This window comes from Zalophus californianus, chromosome 10 (assembly GCF_009762305.2).
Source record: "Zalophus californianus isolate mZalCal1 chromosome 10, mZalCal1.pri.v2, whole genome shotgun sequence".
Classification (NCBI taxonomy): domain Eukaryota; kingdom Metazoa; phylum Chordata; class Mammalia; order Carnivora; family Otariidae; genus Zalophus; species Zalophus californianus.
In genome coordinates this window covers 44,807,943-44,825,205 of record NC_045604.1, presented here as the reverse complement: position 1 = coordinate 44,825,205, position 17,263 = coordinate 44,807,943, and the positions used below count along the sequence as shown (strand labels likewise).

At 37.7% G+C, this 17,263-nt stretch overlaps 1 protein-coding gene across 5 annotated transcripts in view; it reads right to left on the bottom strand.

Moving 5' to 3' along the window:
* Window positions 1-16,691, bottom strand: part of TSEN15 (tRNA splicing endonuclease subunit 15) — a 156,403-nt gene extending 139,712 nt beyond the window's left edge. For 2 of the 5 annotated variants that reach the window (XM_027613009.2, XM_027613008.1), the window contains exons 1-3: window positions 16,355-16,655; window positions 14,146-14,227; window positions 13,738-13,873 (exon numbers count right to left, since the gene is read on the bottom strand). In XM_027613009.2, the coding sequence (XP_027468810.1) occupies window positions 13,738-13,873; window positions 14,146-14,227; window positions 16,355-16,489 (353 nt within the window). In that variant the 5' untranslated portion in view covers window positions 16,490-16,655. Of the gene's footprint in view, window positions 1-13,737; window positions 13,874-14,145; window positions 14,228-16,354 lie in introns of all 5 variants that reach the window. The other 3 variants (XM_035722476.1, XM_027613007.2, XM_027613010.2) reach the window with 3 other exon arrangements.
* Window positions 16,692-17,263: the final 572 nt, after the last annotated feature.

Sequence of the window (17,263 nt, the reverse complement as noted above, 5' to 3'; positions counted from 1 at the left end):
ACCTTTGTTTCAGAATATACCTGTGTCCCTCAAAGACATCCAAGCGGCAAAGCTCTTCCTCTTTCTCTATCTTTGAATTCCTTAATCCATTACGCCTCTCCTGATCTATTACTGCCTACCAGACAGTGGTTACTTTTCTCATATTCTCTGTCTCTCCTTCCCCATTCTCCTGGTCCCATCTCTCTCTCCCTCTCTCCCTCTCTTTCTTTCTCTCTCACACACACACACGCACATGCACACCTTGTTCTAGGGCTTTCTCACCAGTTGCATGCAGGTACTCCCTCTGCCATTACTAATACCCAGTCATAATGAACCATTTGCAACTTTCAGGCTCTCTCAGCCCTCAATATCTTGCTCATGATATTACTTCTGTCAGGAACATCCATTCCCATCCCCATTCTATATGGAATGCCTACAGATATTTCAAACAACTTGTCCTGCAGGAAGATTTCTCAGTCTCCCCCGCCTCTCACACTACCAGCCAAGGTCGGATCTCCCCCCTCTGCAGTTTTCCTCAGTGCTCTGTACCTATCCCTTGTTCCATTTATCACACTAGACATAAATGCCTGTCCATCTGAGCTCTAGACTGTGAGCATCATGGGGGCGAGGACTGTGATACTTTGTACCCCTTAAGTCTGGTACACAACAGGCACCCAATAAATGAATGGGAAACCTAGAATATATTGAAGTAATCTGCAATTTGCCTTTTTATCTACCTCTAAAACCAAAACATGCTTCTACTTTGCCTCGAGATAGTCTATATATATTCATTATATTTAATGCTTAAATAAAAAGCATAATTATATACATTTTTAACATTTTTACTGAAAGGCATATTATTTTGGTGTAAGAACAATAAATAAAATTTTAATTTTCCCTACACATCTCAGTGTTTTAAAATATGGGTTCTCTTTATTCTCCCTATAAGAACACTGATAGAACATATTTAAAGATAAACAATTAGTCCATTTTTATTATCTGGGTTAATGCTGTGATAACACATGAACAGCTAATATTTTAAAAGTAATCATGTTCTTTAAAAAGGGAAAATTACTATTAATAGTTTTTAAACAGAATAGTAAAAGCTACATTAGTTCTGACAAAGGAAAAAGAACTGCAGTTTTTTTGATTCAACATAGGAAGAAGGGAGAGTATATTCTTTTGAAAACAATGGTGTAGGAAACAGGTTGATATGGCTTAATAAGCTGAGCATCAGATTTTAAAAATTAGACTCACATGTGGAATTCAAGAAAGAAAACAGATGAACATATGGGAAGGGGGAAAAGAAAAAAAGGAGAAAGGGAAATAAGCCATAAGTGACTTTTTTTTTTTTTAAGATTTTATTTATTTGTCAGAGAGACAGAGAGAGCACAAGCAGGGGGAGGCAGGCAGAGGGAGAAGCAGGCTCCCCGCTGAGCAGGGAGCCCAATGTGGGACTCAATCCCAGGACCTGAGCCGAAGGCAGACACTTAACTGACTGAGCCACCCAGGCAACCTGCCATAAGTGACTATTAAGGACAGAGAACAAAAGGGTTGCTGGAGGGGGGTGGCTGGGGCTGGGCTAGATGGGTGATGGGTATTAAGGAGGGAACTTGTGATGAGCACTGAGAGTTGTATATGATTGTAAGTAATTGAATTCTACTCCTGAAACCAATATTGTACTGTATGTTCACTAAAAAATTTAAATTAAAAAAAATCACAGACTAGGAATCCTAACTTTGGTTGTGACACTCATTTCTATATGTAATGAACTGTTTTCAATTCTCTTACCACATAAATTAGCCTTAACTGTAGAATCATGAAACCAAATGACTAAAGTTCTTAGACCGTTGCCTTACAGCTGCTGAACTAGCAGATGACCAATTTGGTATACAGAATGTTGAAGCCTTTTTCTAAGTTTCTAAAGTAATATTCAGATTGGAAGGTGCAAAGAAAGAGAACATTCAGAAAAAATTTCTCTCAGATAAAAAGGCTGAGGGCACCCATTTTCAAGAGGTTCTCAATCACCACAAATCAAAATAAATGCTATTAATTTGCGGGAGTGGGAGGATAAAACAGCCGCTGGAGAAGCTCCATCCTCACACAAGCTATCCACTGTCCTCTAGCACCAAGAGAGGACTGTTTATAATTTAATCAGGTCTCAAAAGGGTGAATAATTCATTCATATTACTAAGCAAGGAATTATGATCCTTTGTAACACAGGAGATTTATAGATCGTTTCAAAAAACAGTATCTTAACTGTCCATGGATTTCATAATTGCACAAAAACTTCACTTAGCTTTTTTTGAAACTTGTAACATCTATAAACACAGATAAGCTTAAAATGTGGTAACTGTGGTTTTAATTTTCAGCACATCTTTCACATTTTACTGAAGAAACTAAATTGACAATGAAACTGAGAGATGACGTAGGCTCTATTAGAAAAAAACCTTCATAGTTAAAAAACAGAAAAACGGAGGTGCCTGGCTGGCTCAGTGAGTAGAGCATGTGACTCTTGATGTCAGGGTTGTGAGTTCAAGCCCCATATTGGGCACAGAGATTACTTAAAATAAATAAATAAATAAATAAATAAATAAATAAATAAATAAATAAATAAATAAAATTTTCCTCATAATTTGCTATGTGTCCTCGTGTGAGTTAGTTAAGATATTTTCCTATTTACAACTACCTGTAATACTATTACAGAAACCTGTAATACTATTATCCTAACTTTGTTATAATATACTTCTCCCATTTAGGGACATTGAACAAATATCAATGGCCAAAAAGAAGCTAATCAAACTATCTGAACATAAATCTGACTTCATCTGCTACCTTAGCACTGAAAAAGGCCTCTGGCTTTCATTAAGATTCTTCTGGTTGTCTCATCTTTAAATTCATCAGATCTCTTTGACCTCAATGAATTTATTATATGATTTTATATCATTGCTGTGTCTGGGGAAACTGTACTCGTAACATTTACTGTCATTTACCAAACTTGCTACATGGATTCCTAGATTCACTTTAGTAAGAAATAATCTAGAGTACTCTCCATATGCATATCCCATCCAAATATATAACTTAATATAGTATTTTAAAATGTAAGCTAAAAATTTTACATTAGCTTTAAGAAGTATTTTTAGATGAGAGAAAAATTTAGATGAGAGAAAACATTTCCCTTCAAGAAAAACAAACAACCTCCTACTCCATCAGCATAATTTTCCTCCTAGATAGTCATATGTGGGCTCTCTACCAATTCTATTCTCCCACTGGAGATCAGCAATTAGTATTAAATCAATATTTTCAAAAGGGACTATTATACACAAGACCTTCTGAGACTTGAAATATATGTCAAAGTGTTTTAAATAAGAACATATATTATGTATAACCGCTTTACAGATATCACCAGTCCCAAACCGCACTTTTGCTCAAAGTAATGCATTCACTCACTTCCATTCAAATACACACTCATCCTACACTCTTGCCAGAAACTATGTAAATTAAACCAGGTCCAAAGCCTGGAAAAACAGGAGGGAAATGGATACAAAAATTGTTTAGGCATTCTTAGAAATTCACACAGATATATCATTACATGCTGACTAGAACTGTTACCTCTTTAGGAGTCAACAAACATAAACACATCATAAAATAAATAATGGAAAAAATAAGCCATGTGAATACATATGCTACTTGGCTACTCAGTAGTCAAGCAGCAAGGTAGCTACTGAAGTGACTATAAGAGATAGAGGGAGATTGTTTATTGTCATCACTGGGGAAATATTTTATAGCTAAGTTGTAGTTACCTACGTAAATGATACAGAGTTTAGTGCAGTTTTACAAACAACAGACTCCAAAATTTAGGACTTAAATAAAGGAGACAGCTATTATGCCTCACATGCTGTATGTCTTTTGTAAACAACATGAGCTCTCACGCCCAGCAAATTACGAATTCCTCTGGCTCTCCTGCTTTGTATACTACCCAGATTCCTTAGTAATAAAAATGTTATTTAATATTTTTGAGGGATACAAAGCATTAAAACACACACACACACACACACACACACACACACACACACACCATATATCAAGTAACTAAGCAGCATACAACAGGATAGTGATTTACTACTGGTGTGTTCAGGTAGATTGTGCAGTGTGTGACAGGTAATGTGTTTCTAACAATAAAGTACCAAAGTTGGCAGATTATGTTTTAATATAAAATTAATATTCCCTATATCATCATTCTCATCCACTCACATTCCACCATGCTTTCCTGAGTGAGAGTCAAATGGGAAAGTCAGCACCAAGAGGTTCTGGGAACAATATATGACCAAAGCCTATAATATTAATACTATGCATCTATGCTGTAGTCCAAGGGAAGTGAACTGGAATCATGAGTCAGAACAATAGTGATAACAAAGGTTAAAACCACCAGTAAATGCTAGGCATTAAGTATCAATAGTTACCAAGATTACACAGAGAGAGGTAATCAGACATTATATGCCTACTGATCAAAGAACAGACCACCAGCTACTTGATGGTCTTACTAATGTGATCAAATTAAATCTATCAACCCTCTGGTTCCAGCTGCCAATGTGCAGAAAAGGCAGAGGACAGAGAAACGTCTTGCAGTGCACCATGAATGAGCAGTTGGCAAACCGAGACTATGGGAGAGGATGCAGGTCAAATGGCCCAGGTTCTTTAACAGGAAAACTGTAAAGAAAAGAAAGGGATAGAGGCAGAACCCATACATCAGGGGTTAGTAAACTACTGGTCTGTGAGCCAAATCTGAACTGCCCTCTATTTTTTATAAATGAAGTTATAAGAACACAGCCACACCCATGTGTTTGCATATTGTCTACGGCTGCTTTCACACTAACACGGCAGAGCTGAGTTATTACAGAGACAAAATAGCCTGTAAAACCAAAAATAGTTGCTATCCAGAGCTTTATGGAAAAGGTTTGCCAATCTCTACTGCAGATTAATGGAGATTTATAAGATATAACAAAAAAATTTTTTAATGGGCAAAATTTGTGACACAAATAACTCTACAAATTATTTGTAGAGATAAAGCTGATTTTAAATTTTATATGGAAAATAAAAGGACCTAGTATAGCCCCCCCAAAAAAACTCTGAAAAAGTTGGAGGACTTATATTACCTGATTTCAAGTCTTCCTAACAAAGTTATAGTCAAGATAGTATGACACTGACAGAAGGTTAGACGCATAGATCAAGAGTATAGACTAGAGTCCAGAAATAGACGTACACACAGGGTCAAGTGATTTTCAATAGAGGTGCTGCAGCAATTAAATCACGCTGGAACTACTGGACATGCATTTGCAAAAAGAAAAAAAGGAAAAAGAATCTTAAACCTCTTAGCTCATACCGTATATAAAGTTCAACTCAAATTAATCACAGGCCTAAAAGTAAAAACTAGAACTATAAAATGTTGAAAAGAAAATGTAGGAGAAAATTTTATGACTGTGGATTAAGCACACATTTCTTACATAGAATACAAAAACTACAAACTGTAAAAGAAAAAATGATAAATTGAACATCAATCAAAATTAAAACCTTCTGTTCTTCCAAAGAAATTAAGACAAGTCATAGACTGGAAGAAAATATTTTCAAAAGAATACTTGATAAAGGAATTGTATCTAGAACACATAAAGAACTCTTACAATTTATGAAGAATACAAATAACACAATCTTTAAAATATAAGCAATAGATCTGAACTGATCCTTGACCAAATAAGAGCTATGGGTGGCAAATATGTACATCAAAAGTTGCTCAACATCATTAGTCATTAGGGAAATACAAATTTAAAGCCACAATGAGATATCTCTACATACTTAACCGAATGACTGAAATTAAATAAACTGATAATCCAAAATGTTGCCAAGTTGTGGAGCAACTAGAACTTCTATACTTTGCTGGTGGGCACAGAAAATAGCACAGTAGCTTTGGAAGATATCTGGCAGTTTCTTATAAAGTTAAAAATACATTTATCATATGAACTAGTTAGTAATTCAGTGCCTAAATATTCACTCAGGAGAACTGCAGGCATATGTCTACACAAAGACCTAAAGAGAATGTTTATAGCTTTCATCCATGAAAGCCAAAAACCAGAAACAATCCAAATATCCAACAACTGGTGATTGGTTAAACAAACTTTGGCACGTCCACACAATGTAATACTACTCAGCAATAAAAAGGGGCACGCTACTGATACATGCAACAACATGGAATAATCTCCAAAGCATCATGCTAAGGGATAGAAGCATGACACAAAGGCTATGATTCTATCGATATGACACTCTGGAAAAGATAAAACTATAGGAATTAATGACAGAGGAGCATGAGGGAAGTTTTGGGGGAATTGTGTATTGGTTACATGACTATATACATTTATTAAAAACTCACATGTCTGTTTCCCTAACATGAGTGATTTTTACTGTATATAAGTTTTACCTCAATAAGCCTGACTTAACAAAAAAAGGCACAACTGGGGTATCTGGGTGGCTCAGTCGGTTAAGTGTCTGACTTTGGCTCAGGTCATAATTTTGGGGTCCTGGGATCGAGCCCCACATCGGGCTCCCTGCTCAGCAGGGAATCTGCTTCTCCCTCTGCCCCTCTCCCCTGCTCATGCTCTCTCTCTCTCAAATAAATAAAATCTTTTTTTCTTAAGATTTTATTTGTTTATTTGAGAGAAAGCGTGAGAGAGAGAGAGAGAGTGCATGAGAGGGGGAAGGGGTAGAGGGTAGAGGGAGAAGAAGCTCCACGGAGCAGGGAGCCCAATGCAGGACTCAATCTCAGAACCCTGGGATCATGACCCCAAGCAGAAGGCAGACAATCAACTGAGCCACACAGGCGCCCCTCAAATAAATAAAATCTTAAAAAAAAAGACACAACTAAATTACAGAGAAACACAAGGAAATTATTACTATAAAAGTATGAATAACAGCTACTTTTGTGGGAAAGAGAGGGTTATGCTTGGAACAAAGCACATGGAAGGGGCTTGGGGATGACTGGAAAACTTCTATTTCTTGACTTGATGGTAGTTACTAGGATTCAAGATGTTTACCATATAACTCAATCTATACATTTTTGTTGTGTGGTTTTCTGTATCTGGTTTTATTTTACAATAAAAGATTTAAGACAAGAAACATGTTGGCAAGGATGTGGAGAAAAGGGAACCCTTGTGCACTGCTGGGAAGGTAAATTGGTGTAGCTAGTATGGAAGATAGTATGGAGGTTCCTCAAAAAATTAAAAATAGAATTACCCTATGATTCAGTAATTCCACTACTGGGTATTTAGCCAAAGAAAATGAAAATACTAATTCAAAAAGATATATGTACCCCTATGTTTAATGCAGCATTATTTATAATAGCCAAGATATGGAGGCAACCCAAGTGTCCACCAATAGATGATGGATAAAGATGTAGGGGGTGTGTGTGTATGTGTGTGCATATATAATATACATGATGGAACATTATTCAGCTATAAAAAAGAACGAAATCTTGGTATTCATAACAATATGGGTGAACCTAGAATATATTAAGCTAAATGAAATAAGCCAGAAAACGATAAATATCATGATTTCACTTAAATGTGCAATCTAAAAAACAAAACAACAAACAAATAAACATAAGCCCAGAAATAGACTTATAAATAGAGGACAAACTGGTGGTTGCCAGAGAGAGGGGGGTGGGGAGATGTGTGAAATAGGTGAAGGGGATTAAGGGGTACAAATTTCCAGTAATAAAATAAATAAATCATCGGGAATGAAAATATAGTCAACATAGAGAATATAAGTCAACAATATTATAATTACTTTGTATGGTGACACATGCTAACTACACTTACCGTGGTGAACATTTTGTAATGTATATAACTCTCGAATCACAATGTTATACCCCTGAAACTTAAATAATACCGTATATTAACTATACATCAATAAAAAAAGATATTAAAAACACCAATAGAAATAGAAAGAAAGAAACAGAACTCTAATAGCAATGAGACTTTGTTATCTACTATGAGACTGATGCAGCTCACTTAATCCCGCATAATCTTCTGGAAACAGCAGAGTATAAATAAAGGTACATTTTTAACCTCAGCTTTTTACATGTGAAATTAGATAAAAGAAATACCCTATAAACCATTCAGAATTTTAGTGCTGATGAAATGAGAGTACACTTAGGAATGTACTTTGAAACACTGTAACATTGACTACAAATGCAAAATACTCTTACAACCCCAGGGAATCATCTACAGTATCACTCTCCCGCCTAAAGCCTTTCAGTGACACCATCCACATAGCAGCAATTTTTAGTGTTCTTTGTGGAAAGCCAGGACTCAATAAACATGCTTCAGGGACAGGGAATTGTGTATACTGCACAGACTGTGCCTTGCATGGGAGTGCCTGGTGCGAGTGGGTCTGAAATCCCGCTTGTGCAGCTTGCCACGGCTTCAACCCGGAGAAGAGACTTTTTTGTCTCTTTCTACTTCACTCAAGGTACTCTCTGACCTAGCTGTACCCCTATTCCAAGATTCCACCGTAAGCTAATACCTTCTTTTTGTCACACAATAACAATGTAAACTGTCTGAAAAGCTTCTGCATAATTAAGACAAACCACGAATGAGCACATTTTATATTTCTATTTCCCTGATTATACATGGATTTGAGCCGTTTGAGATCCTTTTCTGTGAATTGCCTGTTTCTGTCCATGTTTTTTGTTGGGTTGTTTTTCCTTGAGTCACAGAAGTTATGTATATACTAGGAATTAATCTTTGTCAGTTATAGGTCAGTAAATCTCTTCTCCTACTCTATGAAAACTTACATATTGTGAGACTATAAACTGATAACTATTCATTGAGCAATTTAGTAAGAACCAGTAAAGAGGAAGGTGTAGATGCTTGAAGTCCCAGCCATTCCACCTCTAGACTTCCACCCTGGAGAAGCTGTCATACATGAGAACAAAGATATACTTACAAGGTTATTCATTACAGTATAATTTTTAATAGCAAAACATTGAAATCAGTGATGGCCTTCATGATCACGGTAACATTTCCCACCTCACTTCCCATCCTTCCCTATTTCCTCATGAGTTCTATATACTCATTTATTCATTAGCTGCCTTACCCAACATTATAAAGCACCTGCTCTGAACTAGACACCATACTTATAGGCAGGCAATCATGCTTAACTACTTGCAGTTGTCCTGCTAAAACAGTCTCCTACCACCTACAGGAGATTTTTCCTGTCCTTCCTCTGGGTCTTGCTGCAACCTTCTATAAAGTACTTATCAGTACTCCATTGTCCTTTTTATTCAACTACCTAACAATCAAGTAAGTGGAGGCAGTCCCAAATTACACAGTTACTGAGTCTCAGAACAAAGGGAAATTCTGTTTTTATTAGATCCCATCCAACAATTACCAAAAAATGAAATAAAATTTATTTTCCAAGCCAACATTTAGTACCAGAACACTATTTTCAAGAGGCTGCCTTAAATACCATATGATCTCATTTATACCTGGAATCCTAAAAAAAAAAAAAAAAAAAAGTGTTCATAGATACAGAGAACAGATTGCTGGCTGTCAAAGGCAGGAGGTGGGGAGTGGACAAAATGGGTTGAAGGAGGCAAAAGGCGCAAACTTCCAGTTATAAAATAAATAAATTATAGGAATATAATGTATAGCACAGCAACTACAGTTAATAACACTGTATTGCACATATGAAAGTGATTAAGAAAGTAGATCTTAAAAGCTCTCACCACAAGAAAACAAATTCGGTAACGACGTATGGTGACAGATCTTAACTAGGCTTCTCGTGATGATCATTTCACAATATATACAAATACCAAATCATTTTATTGTACACCTGAAACCTAATATAATGTCATATGTCACTGATACCAAAAAAGGGAGTTGTCTCGATCAACATGGTATCCCCACACTTAGATCATTGCCTGACACATGATAGTCACTCAATAATATTTGGTAAGTAAAGACTAAAAAGCCTCAACAATATTATCTGAGAAAAAAATGCTGTTTAAAAGTGAACACAGTGATTTATTTTTGTAGATGATTTATTACTGAATAAAGTAAGCTGTTAGCTTTCTTATATAAAACATTCTATTTATTCATTTAGTTATTTATTTGGTGAACTAGCCTCACAAAGTCCTACCCAAATACTTTTAGGACATGAATTTCTTCCCTATGCAAGGCTGCCAAAGATTCAAAGTCAACCATTTTCTTCTCTGTGTTACTAATGAAGGAAAATTCCTACATTACAAACAAATGTCTGAAATCATATATCTGTTAGATATATAACATTTTATATACAAAATATGCATGGAGGCAAAAATAGATAAAAGTATGCCTACTACCTAAAAATATCACTCCTGTTAAAGACTGAGGAATGAAATTAAATACACACTTTCTCATTCACACACACACACACACACAATTTATTTGTTAAAAAGTTATTTGCATACTTTGAGTTGAGAAAATTTTATGCCATAAATGGCATAATAAATCTACTGGGTATTGGGCCTCATTTGTGCTATTTTCTATATTATTATTCCACTGCATAATATAATTATGAATATTTATATAAAAAGCAAGATACAAAGATATAAGCCCTCTGAGTTATTAAATGCAAGAGGGTAAAAATGGCTTACTAATTTATCCTCCCAACTAATTCTATTTAAAGAGGAAAACAAGCTTTATGTAATAAGGCTGGAAAATCAATAATCGCCAATTGGAAAAAACTAGAAAGTAATAGGACTTAAATTTCTACCTCTAGACTTATGAATCATTTTGATTCAAATAGACTACCAATTTTATTTTTTAGGATTAAATTCAGGTTAATTCCAAATGGTAGTTCCTATTCCCAACAAATATTATAACAATAGTAGTAAACTGGTATGATATTTGTGGCAGTAACTAAAAGACACAAAGGGGGAGTTTTAATGAATGAATTATTAAGTCTTCTAGACATAGAGAGGCTTGGAACTCATGCTAGTAAAAAACAGAAAGTATCAGTGATCAAATTTGATGTCAACTCTATCCACTATTTGTGATTCTGAAACACAGAAAAATCTCACAGTAAAGAGCCTCTCAGAGTATGACTAGCCTGATATATCGAAAAAAAAATTCTTATAATGAATTATACAAAACTGTACCAAAAATACTAACAGAAATCTAAAAATTAGTTTAATATAGTTTTATGGAATACACTATTGAAAATAATGAATTATGGGGCGCCTGGGTGGCTCATTCGTTAAGGGTCTGCCTTCGGCTCAGGTCATGATCCCAGGGTCCTGGGGTCAAGCCCTGCATCGGGCTCCCTGCTCCACGGGAAGCCTGCTTCTCCCTCTCCCACTCCCCCTGCTTGTGTTCCCTCTCTCACTGTGTCTCTGTCTGTCAAATAAATAAATTAAAAAAAAAAAAATCTTAAAAAAAAAAAAGAACGAATTATGGTAGCTTTGATTTGGAGAGGATCTTACATATTATCCACTGACAATCTAAATCCCTCAATGAAGGACAAAGAAACTGAAACCCAGAGAAATTAGGTGTGTCACCAATCATCAAACAAAATGTTAAGTGTCAGTGCCAAGATCAGAACCCAGGTCTTAAGGCTTCAGCCCAGTGCTCTTTTACTTCAATCACAGTAAATGAGAAAAACAAAGGTATTCATTAAAGCCCTTCATGTTGGAATTTAAGGTACTCTGCTCTCTTCTAATACGCATTTACCCATCCAAATATAGCTCTGTTTTCATCTGTCCTTTCTTAACTGCCTCACAATCTCAGAAGTCGAGATCCTCCTCCTTTAGCTCAATATTAATCTTTTCAACTATCTTCTGGAATCCACCCCTCCCCATCTCTCAAGAATCTTGCTCCATCAATAGTTACTTTTACTCCTCTATTTTCAGCCATTCTAAATGACAGTTCACAGGGCAGCTGGCTTTCCTCAGAACAAGCAAGTGAGAGACAGTACCCAAGACAGAAGCCATAGTCTTTTGTAATGTCAACTTAAAAGGAACATCCCATCATTTTTGCCTCATTTTATTTGTTAAAAGCAAGTCAGCAAGTACAGACTACACTCAAGGAAAGGGAATTATACAAGGGTGGGACTACCAGAAGGCTGGAGTCCAAGAAGCCATCTTAGAGGCTGCCTGCTACAGCTTCAAAGAAGAAAAGCAGAAAAGATGACTTGATAGCCAGATACCAGGGGTATCAGGACTTCTTGTGAAGCAGGAATTAAGAAAATGTGATAGTGGCACAAGGATAGATATATTGACTAATGGAATATAAAGAGAGCTCAGAAGCAAGTCAGTGCACAGATGGAGCTTTGGAAAATGACAGAGGTGATATGCCACATAATGAGGAAAAAGGAGACTATTCAGCAAATGGAAGTAGAAAAAAATGATTATCCACATGAAAACAAGGTCCCTAACCTTCTTCTCACAACATGAAAAAAAAAAACTTTAAAACTCTTAGTGAAAATATAGGTGAGTTTTCCTTAGACCTTTTGATAGGAAATATTTCTTAACCTAGACACAAAGACATTGATTATAAAAATGTATAGATATGATTATATTCAAATTAAAAACTATTATTCATCAAAAAGTACTTGAAAACAGATTTAAGAACTGGGAAACATAACCAAAAGGATTATTGTCAAGAATATATAAAGAACTCCTACAAGTCAATGAGAAAACTGCAAACAATCCAATAGGCAAAGGATATGAATAGAAATTTCTCAAGAGAGGAAACGATAAATATATAAAGAAATGTTCAATATATCAGAGATCAGAAAAATACAAATTAAGACCACCATGAGATAACCTATTCAACTGACAAAAATTTCAAAGTCTTACAGTACTAAATGTCAGAGACAATACAACTTCAAGAGATCTTGTTTACACTGCAAGTGGAAAGTAAAGTGAGGCAACCACTTTGGAAAATAGTTTGAAATTATCCCCTCAAGTCAAACATTAGCAACTCTCCATCAACAGGAAAGCAGATGTGAAAACTAGGGTACAATCATGCGATGGAATATGATATGGCAGCCAAAACCAAATACACAATGGACTAACCTCAGCAATATAATACTGAGTGTATAGAGTCAGTGTCAAAAGATTATATGCTCTTTATAAAGTTAAAAAGATCTAAAATTAAACAATTCCAATGAATATGGACAGTGGAAGCAAAGGAGGGGACCCATATAGTTAGATATAAGTTACTGCCAAGAATCTAGTTGTGTTTTGTGAGGTTGATTTGTAGAATGTGTCATGAAATAAAGATATGTTTAATCCAATTCTGTGTAGCGAAGATTTTTTTAAAAAGATCCCATGAACTGCATGACACTTTCTTTGATTTCAACTTGCATATGAAGCACACTCTTCACCACTATCTATAGCAAATATAATTTGTATCAATTATTATGGTACATCTTAAAATACCTGTGTTTCAAGTACAATGGTCTTGCCTCCTTATAAGAATGAAAACATTTTCTGTTTCCTTGATGTAGTATTTCTATCATATCTATTCCTTCTCTGAAAAGAATACTGACAATACAGTAAGTGCTAAATACTTGTTAAATGCTCGTATTTAACTTATTCTCAAATAACCAAGAGTAAAGCTATGATCCCTGTACCCTATATTCCTTTAAAAATATATTACTGCCCCGAATTAAATGATCCCCAGTGGAAAGGAAGTAACATGTTGAAGACCAAAATCACGTGCCCACCTGTTATGGCTGAGGGAAGCCCTGATGGGTGTAGGCACCACCGTCTGTAACCCTTCTCCTTCTATCTCTGTACCGACAAGGCAGATGAGCTGGAGATCTGGTAATCCAACACAATTTACTTCATGCCAACTTTTACCTAAAAGTGCATCATTGAATGGACAATGTTTATCAAAATAAAAGATAAAATTCTAAATTTCTACCGAATACTCCGCTGAGCAAACATCACCCAGAATATTATCTTCTCTTCACTTTCCTAGTATTTTCTGTTACCCAGTAATTCCCAAGGTAAATGAAGAAATTACAAAACAGACAAAATTAACAGAAAATGCTTAAGATACCATATCCCAACCCAACTCCCCATTCCCCCACCAAAGCCCCAACAACAGAACAATAAAATAAACAACTTACTCTCCATGAGGTCCAGGTAAACCAAGAATGCTATGTAAACTTGGCTGGCATCTCCTATATCTAATTCCATCATTTCTAAATACTGGAAATCAAAATGTAATTGTCAGAGAAGGAAGAATCTCTTAATATTTTCTTTCACTCAATCAACAACTACTCATTAAATATATATATATATATATATATATATGTAGAAGACTCTCTTCTAGGTACTGTGGGAGTTAGAAAGCAATTAATACCTGATCCCCATCTCTAAAAACATGAGACAACAAGTCAGAGGAGCTCTACTCGGATGGCTTGGTTGGTCAATGTTTTATGGCAGAGGTGGATACAGATTGGGCCCTGAATGGCAGATATGATTTGAGTAAATACAGAAGGCTGGGTAACAGTGTGAGTAATCACACATAGGTGGGAATACACACATATTCAAGGACCTATAAAGAAATCTATCTGCCAGGAGTAAAGACATATTTTAATAGGATTTCTACTGCAGCACATTACCGAGAGCCACTATTTCCAAGGTCTCTGTTTGCCTGTGAAGAAAGTCCGCTAAAAAACTACTCCCGACTTCTTTCAGACTTGCTGGTCAGCACTGGAGAACATTCTTCAGTGGACTACCTCTGCAAGGGAAGCCTGAGGTTTTCCAGCTATCCCAGTGACTCAGTGGGTAAGCAGGCCTAATGCAGAGGTGAGGCATTAGCCGACCTGCATGGGTACAGACCTGCGGTCATATTCTCCCACTAGCTTCATCATTAAGTATGGACAGGTGCAGGAGAACGGGGTATTATTAGTTGTAGTGTGAAGAGGTTCACACTACAAATGTGTTTGAAAATGACACTGAAAGTAATTGATAACTAGAGACCAGGTTGCAAGGTCTTGATAGTCAAGCTGAAAGTCTGAATTTTACCCATAAAGAAACACTGAGGATTTCTAAGCATGAGAATAATGAAATTAATGTTGCATACTATATATGTTATATTTTATATATATATACATTATATAGTGCTTACTATATGTCAAATGTTTTACAAATATTAACTGATTTAATCCTGTAACAACCCTCTAAGGTAAGTACTATTATTATCCCTATTTTACAGATGAGGAAACTAAGGAACAAAGAGATTTTTTTAAACTTGCAAAAAAAAAAAAAAGAACCCACAAAGCTAGTGACCTAACAGGGTTGTCAAACTCAAGCAGTCTACTTAAAGTCTCACGCAGAACTATTGGGTTCAGGCTACTTAATGGTGTTCTAGTTCTTTTTTATGGCACCGAGTAACATATCCATGCTTGTTTTTCTCACCTTGACGGGTAATGAGGAGATAGAGGAGGAGAATAAAATCAAAAAAGAAAACATGAAAAGGGATTGGCTCTTTTCAGACTTACATCTTCGAAATTTTTCTTTTCTTGACTGTTTTTAGATAATGATCTATGAAATACTGCTTCGCAGCAGACGACTGCAACCGTATTAAAATAACTAGACCAGTCTCTGAGATTCCTACAAAACCCCCATCTCCATTCACTGTCCATTCATTGCTGGGGACATTACTGGTCCAAGGCAGCAATTTGCCAAGCAGAAGCAAGCAAAGGAACTATACCTCTTTGCTGCTGTACAAAAAAACCCAAAAAGCAAACAAACAAAAAACACCCAAATGTCTGCTTTGGAGAAGAACCTATTCAAACTTTACAAGAAATGAGAAAAGTCAGGAAATTGCACTTCGGCAAAATCACAACGCACACTCTGGGCTCAAGGCTAAGTGCAAATGTGGCTGTGCTTAAGCCTTGATCTTTTTATCTAACCGAGGCCCGCAAGCTGTTTTTTGCTGTGGGTACTGTGGTTACTTGGTTACTGCGAGGATTAAAGGAGACCATGCCTTAGACAGCAAAACTCAGAAATTGGTGCAACGGTTATTATTGGGCTCTGCCTGGGGAGGCGCTCGGTTTAATGTCCTGCTCTGGAAAGGATTGGATGGGTGTGTGTGTCCGGGGCTGGGGTGGGGGGTGGGGGTGTCAGAACAATAGTTCACCTCATCTAAACAAACAAAACCAAGACTGCTCGCCACGGGCGGTGTGCACGCGGGTCCCCTTCCGTGAGGTTCGCGCGCAAACTCTGCGACCCGGCCCCGCAGGGACGCGAGGGCCGAGGAGACGGCGGCGGCCTTCCACCTGGGGAAGGGCCCCGGTTCGGCGCCCTGCTCCTTTCGCGCCTTCTGACCTTTGGGTGGGTGCCCATCCAGGCGTCCTCCGGGGCCCATGAGTGGGCGCCGCCGCCGCCGCCGCCGCCGAGAACGCCGCCCGGGCCCAGACCGCTGCAACCCGGGGTGGGCTCGGAATCGCCGCGCTCCGCCATGCCGGGCAGGGCGGCGAGCGGGTGGTGCCGGACGAGCCGGTGTTGCACCGCGGCCCGCGCCCGGCCAGAAGCAGGGGCACGCGCGTCCGGGTTCCGCTGCCCCCGCGCGCGCCGCCTGCGTGCCGAGGGCCGCACACACCCGGAGGAAAGCGAGAGGAGCTCCTCCCTCTGGCAGACATAGCTAGAACCTGAGCCCACACGCTCCAGTTTCGCTCGGCGTTTATTCACATCTGGGCGGACACCAGGGGAAAGAAAGTTCGAGTACCCTTAGCTCAGAAGCCCTCAATGCTCCTCCCATCGGTGCTGTTTGCAGCCCCGTTGAGAGAGTGGGAAATACTGAAGGCCTCTGGGCCATCAGCCTTGACTCCGGGTCTCCAATTCCTGGTAACAAGAAAAGCCTCGTTCCGTTCCCTGTCAGGTGAGTTTTCAAGTGTGGAAGTCGATGAGATCTCTGTAGAAGAAAGTGGAAAGAAGAAAGACCAGACTGCCGAGAACCATGTTTTTAGGCCGGGCCCACGTTTCAGGATTAGAGGAGAAAGAGTAAACACGACTTATTGAATGAGCGGTCAGAAAAGTAAGATGCAAACCCTCGTGAGCATGTGACCTGGAAACCAAGGAGGCGGAGTTTCAGAGAGGCAGAGTAGGACATTTGAAGCATTTATGCAATAGAATCCAGAACCTCTACAACTTATTCATAAAATCCAAGCTATGATTCAAAATGTCGAGAAAATGGGTCACATTTTTTTTTTAGTTTGACCCTGAAACCGACCGATA